Source organism: Natator depressus, chromosome 6, assembly GCF_965152275.1.
Source record: "Natator depressus isolate rNatDep1 chromosome 6, rNatDep2.hap1, whole genome shotgun sequence".
NCBI lineage: Eukaryota > Metazoa > Chordata > Testudines > Cheloniidae > Natator > Natator depressus.
In genome coordinates this window covers 67,229,195-67,245,703 of record NC_134239.1, presented here as the reverse complement: position 1 = coordinate 67,245,703, position 16,509 = coordinate 67,229,195, and the positions used below count along the sequence as shown (strand labels likewise).

At 44.7% G+C, this 16,509-nt stretch overlaps 1 protein-coding gene across 2 annotated transcripts in view; it reads right to left on the bottom strand.

The window, feature by feature from the left end:
• Positions 1-15,027, bottom strand: part of PSEN1 (presenilin 1) — a 53,698-nt gene extending 38,671 nt beyond the window's left edge. Inside the window, exons 1-2 of one of the 2 annotated variants that reach the window (XM_074955599.1) lie at positions 14,947-15,027; positions 2,511-2,654 (exon numbers count right to left, since the gene is read on the bottom strand). In XM_074955599.1, coding sequence (XP_074811700.1) covers positions 2,511-2,594 — 84 coding nt within the window. In that variant the 5' untranslated portion in view covers positions 2,595-2,654; positions 14,947-15,027. Of the gene's footprint in view, positions 1-2,510; positions 2,655-14,895 lie in introns of both variants that reach the window. The other variant, XM_074955600.1, reaches the window with a different exon arrangement.
• Between the last annotated feature and the right edge of the window lie 1,482 nt (positions 15,028-16,509).

Here is a 16,509-nt window from a genome sequence, read left to right as displayed (position 1 = left end):
AACTCTGTAAAATTGGGTCCCTAATCCATGAACTATTGGAACTCATTTACAAAACTTTTCTTAAACATTACATGAACATATTGTCTCATACTATAGAATTAGAATTTATAATCCCTATTCCATGATGAGATATCTTTGAGCTGTAATGTATCTAATTAAAGCTATCTTTAGATAGGTTTTTTCAAAAAGCATTTTATCAAAAAAATCCAATTTAAATAATAAAAATCCAATTATTTTTAATTTTTTTTAAAAAAAGTCATTTTTATCCACCCTGCTTGTTTGTGTTAGCGACTGGCTGAATAAGGAGCAGGACTGAGTAGACTCGTAGGCTCTACAGTTTTACATTTGTTTTGTTTTTTAATTCAGTTATGTAACAAACAAAATCTACATTTGTAAATTGCATTATGGTACTTGTATGAGGTGAACAGAAAAATACTATTTCTTTTATCATTTTTACAGTGAAAATATCTGTAATAAAAATATAAAGTGAGCACTGTACGCTTTGTATTCTGTATTGTAATTTAAATCAATATATTTGAAAATGTAGAAAAGCATCCAAAAATAGTTAATAAATTTCAACTGGTATTCTATTGTTTAAGAGTGTGATTAATTGTGATTAATTTTTTTAAACGTGATTAATTTTTTTGCGTTAACTGAGTGAGTGAACTGCGATTAATCCACAACGCTAATATAAAGCAATATTAGGAACTCTAAAACAAGACAAGTTGTTAAAATTGATGTTGCTTTTGTCCAACAGCATGGATGTGTCTTCTACATAAACTGAAATTACACAAATTGAAGGGCCTATTTTTTTCCTTGGGTGGAGATACTGTCGAGGCATGAGCATCTGAAAGCAGATGTTAGCGCAAAGTTTGTAACAATTCTAACTTCTTACACAGTTATTGAAGATGGTGATAATGTGACATTTATGACACTTGTTGCATGAAAGCCCCATGAAAATTATTCTGAAACCAGTCTTCATGCGGTTTACATTCACTACACTACACTGAGCAATTTCTACCATTATTAAAGCTGGAAAAAACTCCACAAATTGGTCTGGCATTGCATTTCCACAGTTTTACAAGCAAGAAAACTGACAGATGAATAAATTTTTAAAAACTCAGATACTTCTCACATTTTTAAAATTAAAAAGACAATTCTCATGCGGAACAAACAAATTTGTGGCGTGAGTATATCAATTTTTCCCCCCTACAAAAAGGGATTTAGTTTAGATCAGCAGTCCTCAAATTTTATAACACCCTTTCCCTAACAGACCTTTCCATAACTAGACCATCCCTGACACGTGTTTCTCTCATCTGCTCTTAAAAACCTCCAATGACAGAGATTCCCCAACCTCCCTAGGCAATTTGTTCCAGTGCTTAAGCACCCTAACAGGAAGTTTTCCCTAATAACCAACCTAAATCTCCCCTGCTGAAATTTAAGCCAATTGCTTCTTGCTCATCCTCAGAAGTTAATGAGAACAATTTTTCACCCTCCTCCTTGTAATAACCTTATATGTACTTGAAAACTGTTATCATGTCCCCACTCAGTCCTCTCTTCCAGACTAAACAAACATTTTTTTTCAATCTTTCCTCACAGGTCATGTTTTCTAAACCTTTATTCATTTTTACTGCTGTTCTCTGGATTTTCTCCAGTTTGTCCACATAATGGGGCACCCAAAACTGGATGCAATACTCCAGCTGAGGCCTAATCAGTGCAGAGTAGAACAGAAGAATTTTTTTGTGTCTTGCTTACAACACTCCTGCTAATACCCCCCAGAGTGGTGGGGTTTTTTTTTGTTTTTTTTTTTGCAACAGTGTTACACTGTTGACTCATATTTAGCTTGTGATCCGCTACGGCCTCCAGATCCCTTTCTGCAGTATTCCTTCCTAGGCAGTCACTTCCCATTTTGCATGTGTGTAACTCATTGTTCCTTCCTAAGTGGAGTACTTTGCATTTGTCCTTATTGAATTTAAGCCTATTTACTTCAGACCATTTCTCCAGATCATTCTGAATTTTAATCCTATCCTCCAAAGCACTTGCAACCCCTCCCAGCTTGGTATCGTCCACAAACTTTATAAGTGTACTCTCTGCCATTATCTAAATCACTGATGAAAATATTGAACAGAACTGGATCCAGAACTGATCCCTGGGGGACCCCACTCGTTATGCCCTTCCAGCATGACACTGAACCACTGATAACTACTCTCTGGGAACGGTTTTCCAACCAGTTATGCACCTACCTTATAGTAGCTCCATCTAGGTTGTATTTCCCTAGTTTGTTTATGATAAGGACATGTGAGACAGTAGCAAAAGCCTTACTATAGTCAAGATATACTACATCTACCGCTTCCCCCCTATACCCAAGGTTTGTTACCCTGTCAAAGAAAGCTATTAGGTTGGTTTGACACAATTTGCTCTTGACAAATCCATGTTAACTGTTACTTATCACCTTATTATCTTCTAGGTGTTTGCAAGCTGACTGCCTGATGAAGTAGTTTGTTACTTACAGTATTGCTCAGGTGGTTGTCAGGGAAGTTTTCTGTCAGCTGCCCATGCTGGAACTGAGGTAGGTGTGCAGATAGCTCTGTCATTGGGACAGCTCTGTGGAAACCAATTATTGCTACACAAAACAGAACTTTCCTCTTGAGACACTGCAAGGAAAAGCAGATGTGTTAAGATTCCATATTTACCAACTCTTTTTTAAAAAAAAATGTCATAACTCATGTAGATCAAGGATAACCATTTCCCCTTCTTCTCTTTGGTGATGTACAACCATGCTACATTTTCATGAAAATCTACCCGACGGGGATTTCCCAGCACAAAAATAAAAAATTATCAGAAAAGTTAGTCAGCCATGAGAGTAAACAAAAGAAGTGCCAAGTTTAGGATTCTATAAGTTATTGAGAAAGAAGATAAATTCTTTATCCCACCTTGAGCAATTATGCAAACATTCATTGCACATTTGTTCAAAATGTAAACGATATACTTCTATTTTTAATTAGACTGCAGAACATCCTCCTATAACTTTCCTTAGCCTCATTACCTCACACCACACCCCACAGCCAAGTAATGGTAAACCAGATGCAGGATTCTTCACTCTTGGCTCACTCATTCTCAGGTTGGAGAACTCTCAGCTTCTGGGTACAAGTTTATAGTTTTAAATCTTGACATTTGAAAAACTGAAGTTTGACGTATAGCATTTAGTATCTTTAATGCTCTGGCAGTTGCCTGGAGTTACACAGAACAATACTTCCATTCAATTACTAAGCACAAAAACCTTCAGCAGGCCTTCAAGTATTAAGGCATATTCACACCCCCTAATGGATATCTCTTGGGCAAATTTACTCAAACGTGCCATGCATAATATATGTGATAGCCCCAGTTATTACTTAAAATCTATGCAAGCTCTAATGTAAAAACAATAAGATACATATGAATGAATCTCTCCCCCTCCCCTCCCACTTCCCCACCCAACAGCTAAGTACTAGAACCAGGAAACACGACTGTAAAAGCCAGGACACAGGAAAATAATTCAGTATGAGTTTTAGAAAAAACTAAGTGACAAACGTGGGGGTCCTGTTTAATAAATAATATTGTATCTGGATCTCTCAGTAGCTGAGTGTTTCCATACCATACATGGAAATTGATATTTCTCCCTAGAGGTCTGTCTGGGTAGCAGAGTCTATCCACCTCAGGAAAGAGACAGGAAACTCTTTCTAATAATGACTTCCACTTAATGGTCATTAAGAGACAATGCCAGAGTGATCAGCTCTAATGGCTCGAGCCTGCTCTAGTAACATAAGTGGTAAGTCCATCTAAGGTAGAAATCAACAACCGGTCGATCACTACTGACTGGTCGATCCTAGAGGATCTCCCAGTGTGCGGAGCCACATGCTCCCTGCCCCAAGGGGCGCGTTGGCCCCTTCCGGGAGCGGTGTGGGGCTGGGGTAGGCAGGAAACCTGCCTTAGCCTCGCTGCGCCCACCGCCGACTGGGAGCCGCCAGAGGTAAGTGCTGCCCAGCGGGAGGCCGCACCCCAACCCCCATCCCTGAGCCCCCTCCCAGAGCCAGCACCCCATACCCCCTTCTGCACCTCCTCCCAGAACCAGCACCCCAAACACATTCCTGCACCCCAACCCCCAGCCCCTTCCTAGAACCAGCATCCCATACCCCCTCCTGCACCCCAACCCGCTGCCTCCTCCCAGAGCCAGCACCCTGTGCCCCCTCCTGAACCGCAACACTCTGCTCCAGCCCTGATCCCCCTCCCAGAGCCAGCACCCTCTCCTGCACCCCAACCCGCTGCCCTGACCCCCCTCCCAGAGCCAGCACCCTGTACCCTGTCCTGCATCCCAACACACTGCCCCAGCCTGGAGCCCCCTCCTGCACCCAAACTCCCTCCTAGAGCTTGCACCCCAAACCCCCTCCTGAACCCTAACTCCCTGCCCCAGGCTCAACCCAGAGCCACCTCCCACACTGCGAACTCCTCCACCCCAGCCCAGAGCCCGCACCCCCTCCTGAACCCCAACTCCCTACCCTAGCCCTGTGAGAGTGAATGAGGGGGGCAGGGATATGGAGTGAGCAGGGCAAGGCTTTGGGGACAGGGCGGGGCAGATCCTGGGTTGCCCTTAGGTTCAAAAAGTGATCTTGGGCATAAAAAGGTTGGAGACCACTGCACTAAGGCTATGTCTACACTAGTACTTTTGTCAGTAAAACTTTTATGGGGGTGGGGGGGAAGGTTTTATGAAAAATACACCCTCCTGAGTGACAAGTTTCACTGACAGAAATGCTGGTGTGGACAGCGCTACGTCAGCGGGAGACGCTCTCCCACTGACACTGCTACCACCGCTCGTTGGTGGTGGCCGAATTATGCCAACAGGAGAGCTCTCTCCCATCAGCATAGAGCAGCTACACGGGAGACCTTAGAGGCGCAGCTGCAGTGGTACAGTTCTGTTGCTGTAAGGTCTCTAGTGTAGACGTAGCCTAACTGAGGCTTGGTCTACATTGAGAACTTACATTAGCATAGCTGCGTCTCTCAGGCGTGTGAATGTTCCATGCTCATGAGAGGTGCAGCTATGCAGACCTAACCCCCAGCACAGACAGAGCTAGGCTGATGGAAGAATTTGTCCATTAACCTAACTACCACCACTCAGCGAGGTGGATTAACTATAACGACAGGAGAACCCCTCCCTCCCATCAGCAATGGTAGTGTCTAGCTGTGCCGCTGTAGCTTTTTAAATGGAGACAAACCCTAATGTGCACCTAGGCTCTTGGTTTTAAAATCTTTTCCTCAAAGGTCATCTCTCCACTACAAAATTATGTCAACCTACGTTATAGCAGCATACAGTCCCCGCACTTATTACATCATTTGTGCGCGTCCACCCTACCCTCCTTGTGTCAGCGGTGCGCATCCTCACCAGGAGTGCTTGTATCAATGCAGAGTGCAATGCACCCTGGGTAGCTATCCCACTGTGCAATTCACCACCATCCAGCACAGGATGTTTTGGGAAGTTTCTGCAATGCCTCTTGGGACAAAATGAGTCATGCAGGGGTGACTGGGAGCATGGATTCAAATCCCCATAATGCAGTGTTCTTCACCCCATAATATTTAGTGCCTCTCTTCAAAAATCCCTGCAAATCCCCACGTCCCTCCTTGCTGTTTGCCATCTGTGACAGAAGCATGGATCCTACACAGCTCTGCACTATTGTGATGAGCTTTGCAAGAATGGGCCGCCTGATCCTGCAGTATTTGCAGAGCTGCAAGAGCAGGACGATTCCCTGGAGGCTAGATTTCTGTGGGATATAGAAAGAAACAATTCAAGGTTGTTAGCAGCATTCAGGGAGCAGCTGCAAATGGCTGAGCTACAGTGGACTGTGACTCTGGGCAATCTGCAGGACATAATGGATGGTTTTGCAGCAATGGGCTTCCTGAACTGCAGTGGGGCGACAGATGGCACACATATCCCTATATTAGCACCAGACCACCTTGCCACAGAGTATATCAATAGAAAGGACTACTTTTCTATGGTTATGCAAGTGCTGGTGGATCACCAGGGATGCTTTACCAGCATCAGTGTGGCTTGTCAGGGAAGATGCATGATGCGAGCATATTTAAGAACATAGGGACGTTCAGAAAGATGCAAGCAGGGACTTTCTTTCCCGACTGGCAGATTACCATTGGGGATGTTGAAATGCCAATTCTGATCCTGGGAGACTCAGCCTACCCCTTTCCCCCATGGCTCATGAAGCCGTACGCTGGTCACCTCGACAGCACCAAGGAACACTTCAACTACAGGCTCAACAGGTGCGGAATAACAGTTGAATGTACCTTTACCCAGAGGTGGGCAAACAATGGCCCGTGGCACCATTCTGCCCGGCCCCTGAGCTCCTGACCCAGGAGGCTAGCCCCCGGTCCCTCCCCCGCTTTGTCCCCCCCCACACAGCCACGCTGCCGAGCGGGCAGCACTCTCAGCAGTGTATCTGGCTCCGGTTGGGCGGCGGCCAGATATGCAGCTCTGAGTGGCATGGTAAGGGGGCCGGGGCCAGGGCATTGGATAAGGGGCAAGGGATCCCAGGGGGGCAGTCAGGGGATGGGGAACAGGGGGCAGTTGGATAGGGCAGAGGTTCGGGGGGGAGCAGTCAGGGGACGGGGAGAGTTGGGTCCAGGGGAGGGAGGGCGGTTGGGGCGAGGGTCTCGGGAGGGGGTGGTCAGGGGACAAGGAGCAGGGGGGGTTGGATGGGTTGGGAGTTTTGAGGGGGGCAGGCAGGGAGCATGGGCCAGGATGTTTGGGGAGGCACAGCCTTCCCTACCCAGCCCTCCACACCACTTTATACCCCGATGTGGTCCTCGGGCCAAAAAGTTTGCCCACTCCTGCTTTAACCATTTGATGGTTCACTGGCATCGTCTACTTATGAGATTGGACCTCAGTGAAAAAAAAAATCCCAATGGCAAAAGCTGCCTGATGCGTCCTGCATAACACCTTTGAAGCCAAGGTGGGAAGTTTCTGCTGGGGTAGAGGGCGGAGATGGAGCAGCTGTCTGCTGAATCTGAACAGCCAGATACAAGGGCTATAAGAAGAGCTCAGTGAAGAACTATATGGCTCAGTGAGGCTTTGAAAGACTGTTTTAATAGTGAGGCAGAGAGGTGTGTGCAGCTGTAGCGTGCTCTGCCTGGCCTTGCTCTTTTGCTTACTGAAGTAATCGCTGAGTGGCATGGGAAAGCGTCCTAATGCAGTGGAAGAAATAAGGCAGCCCTCCCCAAAAGTCTTCGGCAAAGGATTTCAGATTACCCCCACTAAAGTTTAATCAAGGTTTCTATTCAGGATTCACAGGACCTCCTGGTGCATGTAAACAAACTGCTCCACACAGCCCCATGCACCTAACTCTAGAGGGAAATGAAATGCAGATAGTAACTCTACCTCTCGATTGTTTCACTACCTCTTCTAACACAAGTAAAAAGAGTAAATCAACAGATTTGTCCTGCTACTTTGGGGGTTCCATCCCTGTAATTTCAAAGCAAACCACGTACTTACCAGAGGTTCCTTCCTCTGCATCAGTGCTCGACTGTCAGGACTGGCTGGACTGCGGTGAAGTAAAACACATGTCCTGGCTCTCACAGCTGGATACCCCAGTTGCCTGTCCCCCCAGCTGCCTCTCCCCCATACTCTTCCTCCACTTCTTTGTCCACTTCCTCCTCCTTGCTGTTCATGGCAGGGGCCTGTGACTCGGGCTCCTCCTAAGCATCCACAGGGCTGTTGGAGGTGGCGGTGGGGCTCTGCTTATGGCACGAAGCTCTTTGTAAAAGTAGCAGGTCTGTAGCTCTGCACCAGACCGATTGCTGGCCTCCCTTGCCTTTTGGTTCAAGTCTTTGGCTTTCACGTGGTACTGAGGCTGGTCCCTCTTGTAGCCCTTCCCCTACATGCCCCCAAGCAATCTACTCATAGATGTAGAGGTTTCTACAGCTGGATCGGGGCTGTGCCTGCACAGCCTCTTCTCCCCACAGACCCAACCTAACTATGTAGTGCAGACCAGGCCTAATGCTTTGTTCAAGCTACTAAATAAAAATACTTGGTTTTAAGAAGGCTCTTGGTCAATATTACTGATCACAGGTTCCTGAAGGGAAGAAATGCACTTGGACCTGCTGGGCAATAAGAGGTTGGTATAGCGTACTAAGTCCCAGTCTAACCATCGCAAGATTCCACCCCAAGACAGATAAGGGCAAAAGACCAAACACGAGATGGGGTGCACTCAGAAAGACCTGAACATCACCAATGATACAAAGCCGTGATGTCAACAGTGATACAAAGTATCAAAGAAAAAGAAAAGAGTGGCAAGGAATCCATAATAAAAGGGCACCGTCTCATCTGGGTCAAACTCATAAAAACAATCTTTAATAAAATCTAAATCCAATACAAATGCTTCAAAAATTTTTAGCAACAAATGAAAATAAAATTGCTTTAAAAACCAATCAACATAACCTGAAATGAATCACTTGGCTAGGTAAAGTGGTATAGTGTTTGAATTTTGAGTAACACTGGTCTAACTTCTATAGGGAGAGGCGGCTGTATAGTGTGGATGGCCTCCACCCCAGTAAAAGAGGAAACCATCTCTTGGGAATAGGTTAGCTAGAAATGTCAGGAGGACATTAAATTGACAACAAAAGGGGAGGGTAAAAAGAGGGAAGATGTGATCGTTCACTGAGGATAAAATCAAGATGTCGAGAACAGCATTAATTAAGGAACCAAAGGATAAGGAGAAAAGAAATTATTTAATTGCCTCAACACCAATACTAGGTACCTGGATAATAAACAAAAGGAATGGGAATTGCTCATTTATAAGCATAAATTTGATCTATTTGGTATTACTGAAACCCACTGGGATGATTTGCACTATTGGAATGTTAAAATCAATGGTTACAACCTATTTAGGAAGAACTGAGTGGACAAAAGAGGAGCAGGAGCGCCACTCTATGTCAAAAATGGCATTATCTGTTTCTGAGTCACTGATAACTCAGAAGAAAATTACCTTGAATGCTTATGGATCAATGTCCTAACACAATGAAGATGGGATATTAGCTGGTGTCTGTTATAGAGCATCAAACCACACTAGGGAACAGGATGAACATTTCTATCTATAATGTGTAAAGAATAAAAGAGATGCATGATCATGGGGGACTTCAATTCGATGACTTGCTGGAGATCTCATGCTGCCAGTACTAAAACATCCTTGACATTTCTAAATATTACAGATAACGTCCACCTAGTCTTGACGGGACAAAGGGAAACTGATCACAGAACTAAAAATTAATGGTAGCTTAGGTACAAATCTTCATGACTTGATCACATTTATAATGGGCAAACAGAATAAAGTCCAAACTAGTGGAACATATACTTGGTGCTTTAAAAGGGCCAGTTTCACAAAGCTGAAAGCAATTATGAGTGAAATCAGCTGGGAAAACAAATTTAATCAGAAAAATATGAATGATAATTGGGAATTGTTTAACAACACTTTAGTTGATGCCCAAAAAGCCCCAACTGAGGAAGGATATATAGGTTAAAAAACCCACCTGGTTTCAAGGGGAAGTGAAGGCAGCTATAAACTATATATAACAACTGGAAAAAAGGGGACATTGACAGTAATGAATATAAATCAGAGGCAAGGAATTGTCGAAAATTTATAAGGGAAGCAAAGGGACACAAGGAGAAATTATGTCCAGAAGAGTTAGGACAATAAGAAGGAGTTTTCTAAATATATTAGGAAGAAAAAGAATCCTAACAATGTTACGGTTCATTACTCGCTGGAAACGGTAGAATAATGCAGAAAAGGCAGAAATATTTATTGAACATGTCTGTTCTGCATTTGGGGAAAAAACAAACAAAAACAGATGATGTAGTCTCATCATATGATAACACGCTTTACATTCCACCAGTATTACTGGAGATTATTAACCAGCAGCTACTAAAGTCTGACATTTTTTAAAATCAACAGGCTCAGATAGCCTGTATTTAAGTTTTAAAAGAGCAGGCTGAGAAGCTCACTGGACCATTAATGTTGATTTTCAATAAACCTTGGAACATTGGGGAAGTTCCAGAAGACTGAAAGTAAGCTAATATTGTGCCAATATTTAAAAATAGTAAATAGGATGACCTGGGTAAGTATAGGCCTGTCAGTCTGACATTGATCACTGTCAAGATAATGGAGTGGCTAATATGGGACTTGATTGATAAAGAAATAAACGGGGTAATATAACTAACCCTAATGAAGATGGGTTTATGGAAAATTGACCCTGTCAAACTAACTTGATATCTTTTGATGAGATTATAAATTTGGTTGATAAAGGTAATGGTATTGATATAACAGACTTATTTCTGTAAGGCATTTGATTTGGTACTGCACAACATTTTGTTTAAAAAAAATGATAACATTAACATGGCACACATTAAATGGATTAAAAACTGCCTGATAGCTCTCAAAATGTAATTATAAACAGGAAATCATCATTGAGCAGGTGTGTTTCTAGTGGTGTCCCACAGCAACCTGCTCTTGGCCCTATGCTATTTAACATTTTTATTAATGACCTGGAAGAAATCACTGATACAATTTGCAGATGATACAAAAATTGGGGGAGTGGTAAATAAGAAGAGGACAAGTCACTGATACAGAGTGATCTGAATTGCTAGGTAAACTGGGCACAAAAAAACAAGATGTGGCTAAGTGTAAATGTATACATCTAGGAAGAAAGAACATAGGCCATACTTACAGGACGGGGGATTCCATCCTGGAAGCAGACACTCTAAAAAAGATTCAGGGATTATTGTGGATAATGAGCTGGACATGAGCTGCCAGTGCGACACTGTAGCCAAAACAGCTAATACAATCCTCGGATGCATAAATAGGGGAGTCTTGTGTAGGAGATTATGTTACCTCTATATTTGGCACAAGTGTTGGATATTAGGAAAAACTTTTTCACTAGGAGGGTAGTGAAGCACTGGAATGCGTTACCTCGGGAGGTGGTGGAATCTCCTTCCTTTGAGGTTTTTAAGGTCAGGCTTGACAAAGCCCTGGCTGGGATGATTCAGTTGGGAATTGGTCCTGCTCTGAGCAGGGGGTTGGACTAGATGACCTCCTGAGGTCCCTTCCAACTCTGATATTCTATGATTCTATGTGACTGCCTGCTGCTGAAATACTGTGTCCAGTTCTGGTGCTCACAATTCAAGAAGGATGTTGATGTATTAGAGACGGTTCAGAGAAGAGCCACGATAAGAATTGAAGGATTAGAAAACATGACATACAGGATAAACTCAAGGAGTTCAGTCTAACAGAGACAAGGCTAAGGAGCGACCTGATCACAGCCCATAAGTACCTACGTGGGAAATTGAATAATGGGTTCTTCAATCTAGCAGAGAAAGGTATAACATGATCCAATGGTTGGAAGTTGACCCAAATTCAGACTCGAAATAAGTAGGGCCCTACCAAGCCACAGTCCATTTCGGTCAATTTCATGGTCATAAGATTTTAAAAATAGTCAATTTCACAGTTTCAGATGTTTACATGTGAAATTTCAGGGTATTATAACTGTGGGGGTCGTGACCCATAAGGGTGTCGTAAAGCTATTGTAGGGGGGAGGTCACAGCGTATGCAAGGTCATCACTTTTCGGGGAGCAGGGCTGGCCTTATTGGTGGGCAACCACCCAGGCCCCATGGTCATGGGGTGCCATGGTCTGTACCCCCCCCAGGCAGCCAAAGAACTCTTTAGGTCTTGAACATTGGGCCTGGAGTGGGTGAGGGGCAGGGCTTGGGACGTTTCAGCCAGGGCCTCGTACCGCACATCGGGCTCGAGCTGCTAGTCTTAGCAGGGCTGGGAAGGGACAGGACTTCCTCTTCCCCTGCAGGGACTGCTCCCAGGTCAAATCCACCTCCAAGAACCTTCCCCAGCTGCAGCAGGGGACGAGGAAGTCCCATCCCTGCCCAGCCTGGCCATGATTAGCAGCTAGATAGGAGTGCTCGGCTGGGGCACCCCCAGCTCTGCCCCTCTCCTACACTAGCCAGATTTCACAGGGGAGACCAGATTTCACTGTCCACAATGCATTTTTCATGGTTGTTAACTTGTTAGGGCCCTAGAAATAAGACACTTTAAAAAAAAAAACAAAAAAACAGAGCAACTAACCACTGGAACAATTTACCAAGGGTTGTGGTGGATTCTCCATCACTCTCAATTTTTAAATCAAAATGGGGTGTTTTTCTAAAAGATATGCTTTAAGAATTATTTTGGGGAAGTTCTATGGCCCCTCTGTTATACAAGATGCCAGACTAGATAACCACAACAACGGTCCCTTCTGCCTTTGGAATCTATGACCCTAAAATGTCTGAAGCCAAAATATTACAGTACTGAGAAGAACCTAGAAGTGAACAAGTATAAGCAAAACTGATTATTTTCCCCATTAAAATGAAAAAGGAAACAGAGCAGTGAGTTACAGTCATGGTAAATTTAATTTTAAAAACTTTACATTTAATCATCTAAGTTATTAGTAATGTGTAAACAAATGTGTTTCTTTCTAACACTATTAAGTAAAGTGTCTCTTTAAATTAGGAACAGAAAGGAAAGTGTACTTCACCCAACCAGAAGGCAATTGTTTTAATTACCAAACACTCCAGAGTCTATTATAAACTTCATAACAGGACATCATCTGTTTTAGCAGTATTGTATGTTCCTTCTAAATTTGACAAAGCAATTTTGCTATAGACATTTCAACCCGCAAACTTATCTTGTAAAAATATTTCTCAGTCTAAAAACCACAGAAAGGTAAACCTTGCATTATTTAACAAATTACTTGAACTGGGATTTTGTTTTAATTGCTAGCATAACCTCAGTGTTGATCTAGAAGTTAGAGATATTACTCTACCATCAGCAGCGGTCTGACAAGGGATTCTGAACAATGCTATCACCAGTGACATTTCCTGGCAGTTTCAGCCCTGGTGGTAAGATCAGTGGGTAGTCAGATGTGGTCAGTACTCTCCCTTCTCCCACTATTCACAATGAAGGAACCTGCAGGACTGAATTGGCTATTGTCACTTAGAGGACAGTGAACATCTGATTATATGATCTGGTAACTTCAATAATCCCACGGTTTGGCCTACCATGGCACTGGCTGTGGCAGAATTCATTGGATTCTTAACCCTACACTGTGAAATAGCATCAAAACAAGTCACCCAGTTTCACTCCTCCCTATAAATCAGTCTGCTCAATGCTTTAGTTTCTTGTATGTTCAATTCACTGTGATCCTCTTAACCCCACTTTAAAGTAATTGCCACAACATGCATCTAACAAATATGTCATCCCTTGGAACAGTAATGCAATGTGGAATTCAGTTACATTGTTAGGACTTCTTATTTCTTGAAGTTGCAGATATATAGCTAACAATGCTATGGAAGCAACAGTAGGACTGGGAACTAGACATCACTGCTTGGTGACCTGTTGATTTAGAAGAGGCATAGACAGATTGCAAAGGAAGTCCTTTCAAAGGGGGTTTGTAACCATAAAATAGTATCCGAGAGGTGCAATGCTTAGCAGATGCCTCATTATCAGAAATGCTCAAAATCCCAACAATAAGACACTCTTCCTTGAGAGCCCAGTAGATCTGCCTCCGCAGCACTCCTCAGAATCAGAAGCAAGCACTAAACTCAGTTCCTCCAGGCATTGAGATCTGGATCTCTTCACTTTGAGTGCAAAAGAAATCAGTGTTGACCAATAAGATGACAGTCCCACAGTTAACAAAACAGCTGTAGGATAAAGCTAAATTACAGGAAATACATATCCTAAATATGTCGATGATTAGTGCAATATAAAACCCTATATTAAAAGGACCCAGGAATCCCTGCTACACTCTTCTTCAGGACAAATTCTGTTTCCATCAATGGCTATGGCCAATGGGTCAGCCACTTCACAAGAATTTGCTAGAAAGGAACCTCCTCTCTCCATTTGATCATTTTAATGTTGTCAGAATTGACTGTCACTGTGGTACTGGACAGTTTCACAATCCAAAAACATCTTCAGTTCTTAACACACATTCTAAATTAAACCTTCCATCAACCACACGACTAAACAGGCTTCTACATAGTAAAGCCCAGAAAACTGTAGAATAAGGGCTAAATACTTAAGTCTCGCATTAATGAATTAAAAGCTTCCCTCCGGTCTCAAGTCAGATGCTTAAAAGGTGGGAGCACCTTACAGCAGATATGATGCAACTTCAAGTAGCTGCTACCCTGAAGAATTTTTATTGAAGTCTAAAGAAGATAAAAATAGATACACATGATTCTGCACCTACAGTCAAACCCCTCCTGTATGAGCGATCCTTGCCAGAGCTTTTGTTTGTTTGGCGTGTAAGAATATTTGGTGCAGGTTAAAGATGTCAGAGTTACGGCCTGGCAACAGGAGGGGCAGCGGCAGCAGCAGCGCCTCCAACCTGCCCAGCAGCGCCCCTCACCCCCTCAGATTGTAAAGCTCTTTGGGGGCAGGCACCATCTGTTTGTTCCGGCCTGGGCAGCGCCTGGCACAAGGGGACCCCTGGGTCAGGGCTGGGCTCTGGCGCTCAGGTAACACAAACAATCAACTCGGGTGTGGAGGCAGGAAGCACTGGGAGGAGGAGCCCGTGTCCGTCCCTTCAACCCCCGCTGCTCTGGCCGTGGGCCTCCTACCGGCCCTGCTGCCCCGGAACACAAGCAGGGACCGTCCGGGCGCCAGCCCCTCCCTAGGCCCTGCGGGGTCAGCGGCTCCCGGAGCCCAGCAGCGCTCAGAGAGCGGGGCCCAGGCCCGTACAAAGCGCACCCCAGCCCGGGCTCCGGAGTCGGCGCCGCGCCGGGAGTCACAGGGGCCGGCGCCGCCCCCGCCGGGACTCACCCGAGACTCCAGGCCCCTCGGAGCACGCGGCCCCCTTCCCCCGCCACTCACCGCCGCTGGTTTCTTGTTTCCCTTCCGAGCGTCCGGCCCCAGCTGCTTCCGGCCCGGGCCCCGCCCCCACCCGATGACCTCACTTCCGCTTCCCATGTAGCTGTTCCGGTGACCCCCACGCCAGTAGCGGGGCAGGGTCCGGCAGCCAGAGGGCGAAGAGCGCGGGAATTGAGCGCGGCCTTTGCATTGACGCCAGCCCGCCAGGGCCCGCAGCCAGCCCAGGGGAGCGGCCGGAAGGACGCTGCGCACTTGTCGTGCTGGGTATGCGGTCAGGGAAACGGGCTGGGGGCAGCCCCCGCAACTGTGGAGTCACCGTCCTGCCCTCGCGTTCCGTCCTGCAGCCCGCACGACTCGGCGCCCCGTGCTCAGCTGCTCGGGGCGGGCGCGGCGGCGCAGGGAATGACTTAGAATTTGCTGTTGCGGATGGTGATCGCTCAGCCTGGAACTGCACCTCCACGACCAGGAAAAAACTGAGCCATAGCACCCGAGGAGAGGTTTAGCCCTGGAGGTGGAAGAGAGCCTACATCACGGCAGAGCCTGTCCTCCTTTGTAAACTAGTTGGACCTTTTCCTCAAACAAGCACCTCCACGTGTCGTTAGCTGCTAAACAATTTTAAATATTACAAAAAATGGCAGGAAGGACTTGGCTTTCAGGAGGTAGATCGCAAAAAGAAAAGGAGTACTTGGGGCACCTTAGAGGCTAACATTTATTTGAGCATAAGCTTTCGTGAGCTACAGCTCACTTCAGCGGATGCACGAAAGCTTATGCTCAAATAAATTTGTTAGTCTCTAAGGTGCCCCAAGTACTCCTTTTCGTGAATACAGACTAACACAGCTGCTACTCTGAAAACCAGGTAGATCGTGATACTAAAAACCTAGGGTAGCATAAGTAGCATCCTCCTTCCAGAAAAGAGTGTTCTTGAATAAGAACAACTTCTTATTCACCTCAATTTTAGAGAAAATGATCACCTGTTAACAAGGTAGAAGATTTTAGGCTCTTACATAGTGTACAGTAAAAGTACTATGGTGGAGGCTCTTAAGAGATCTTGTCCTTAAGTCACTTGATGGTAACTTCTTTGCAATCCACAAAGCAAGGCTAGAAGTGTTCTAAAAATAACTTAAGTTCATAGCAGGATGAAAAGGTAAAATAATTGGAAAGTGAGAAACCTCCAACAGCATGCACAGAAATTTATCACCCTGAAATCCTTCAGGCTCATTGTTGACATCAAGCAGCATGAAGTAGCATAGTCAAAGGAAAGCAGCCAAGTAAATTAAGAAAAAAAAATAAACATGCACAAAATCTTAGCATAAATCCAAGTTTGGCAGAAAACCAGAAAGGCTGCTGCAGATTCAGCTAATAGACCATATCCCATCTTCACATATGTCATTTCTGGTCTACTTACCCTAAATATGGGATCACTAAAAGTCATCCCACCCAACCCATCATAGGAAAAAGGCCCAAGTCACTCAAATGTTAGCATTCCGCCCTAGTTCCACTACACTGTCAAGGGAGCTGTCAAGACAAAAGGGATAAAGCAAGACCAGCTTTCCTCAGAGGAAGACA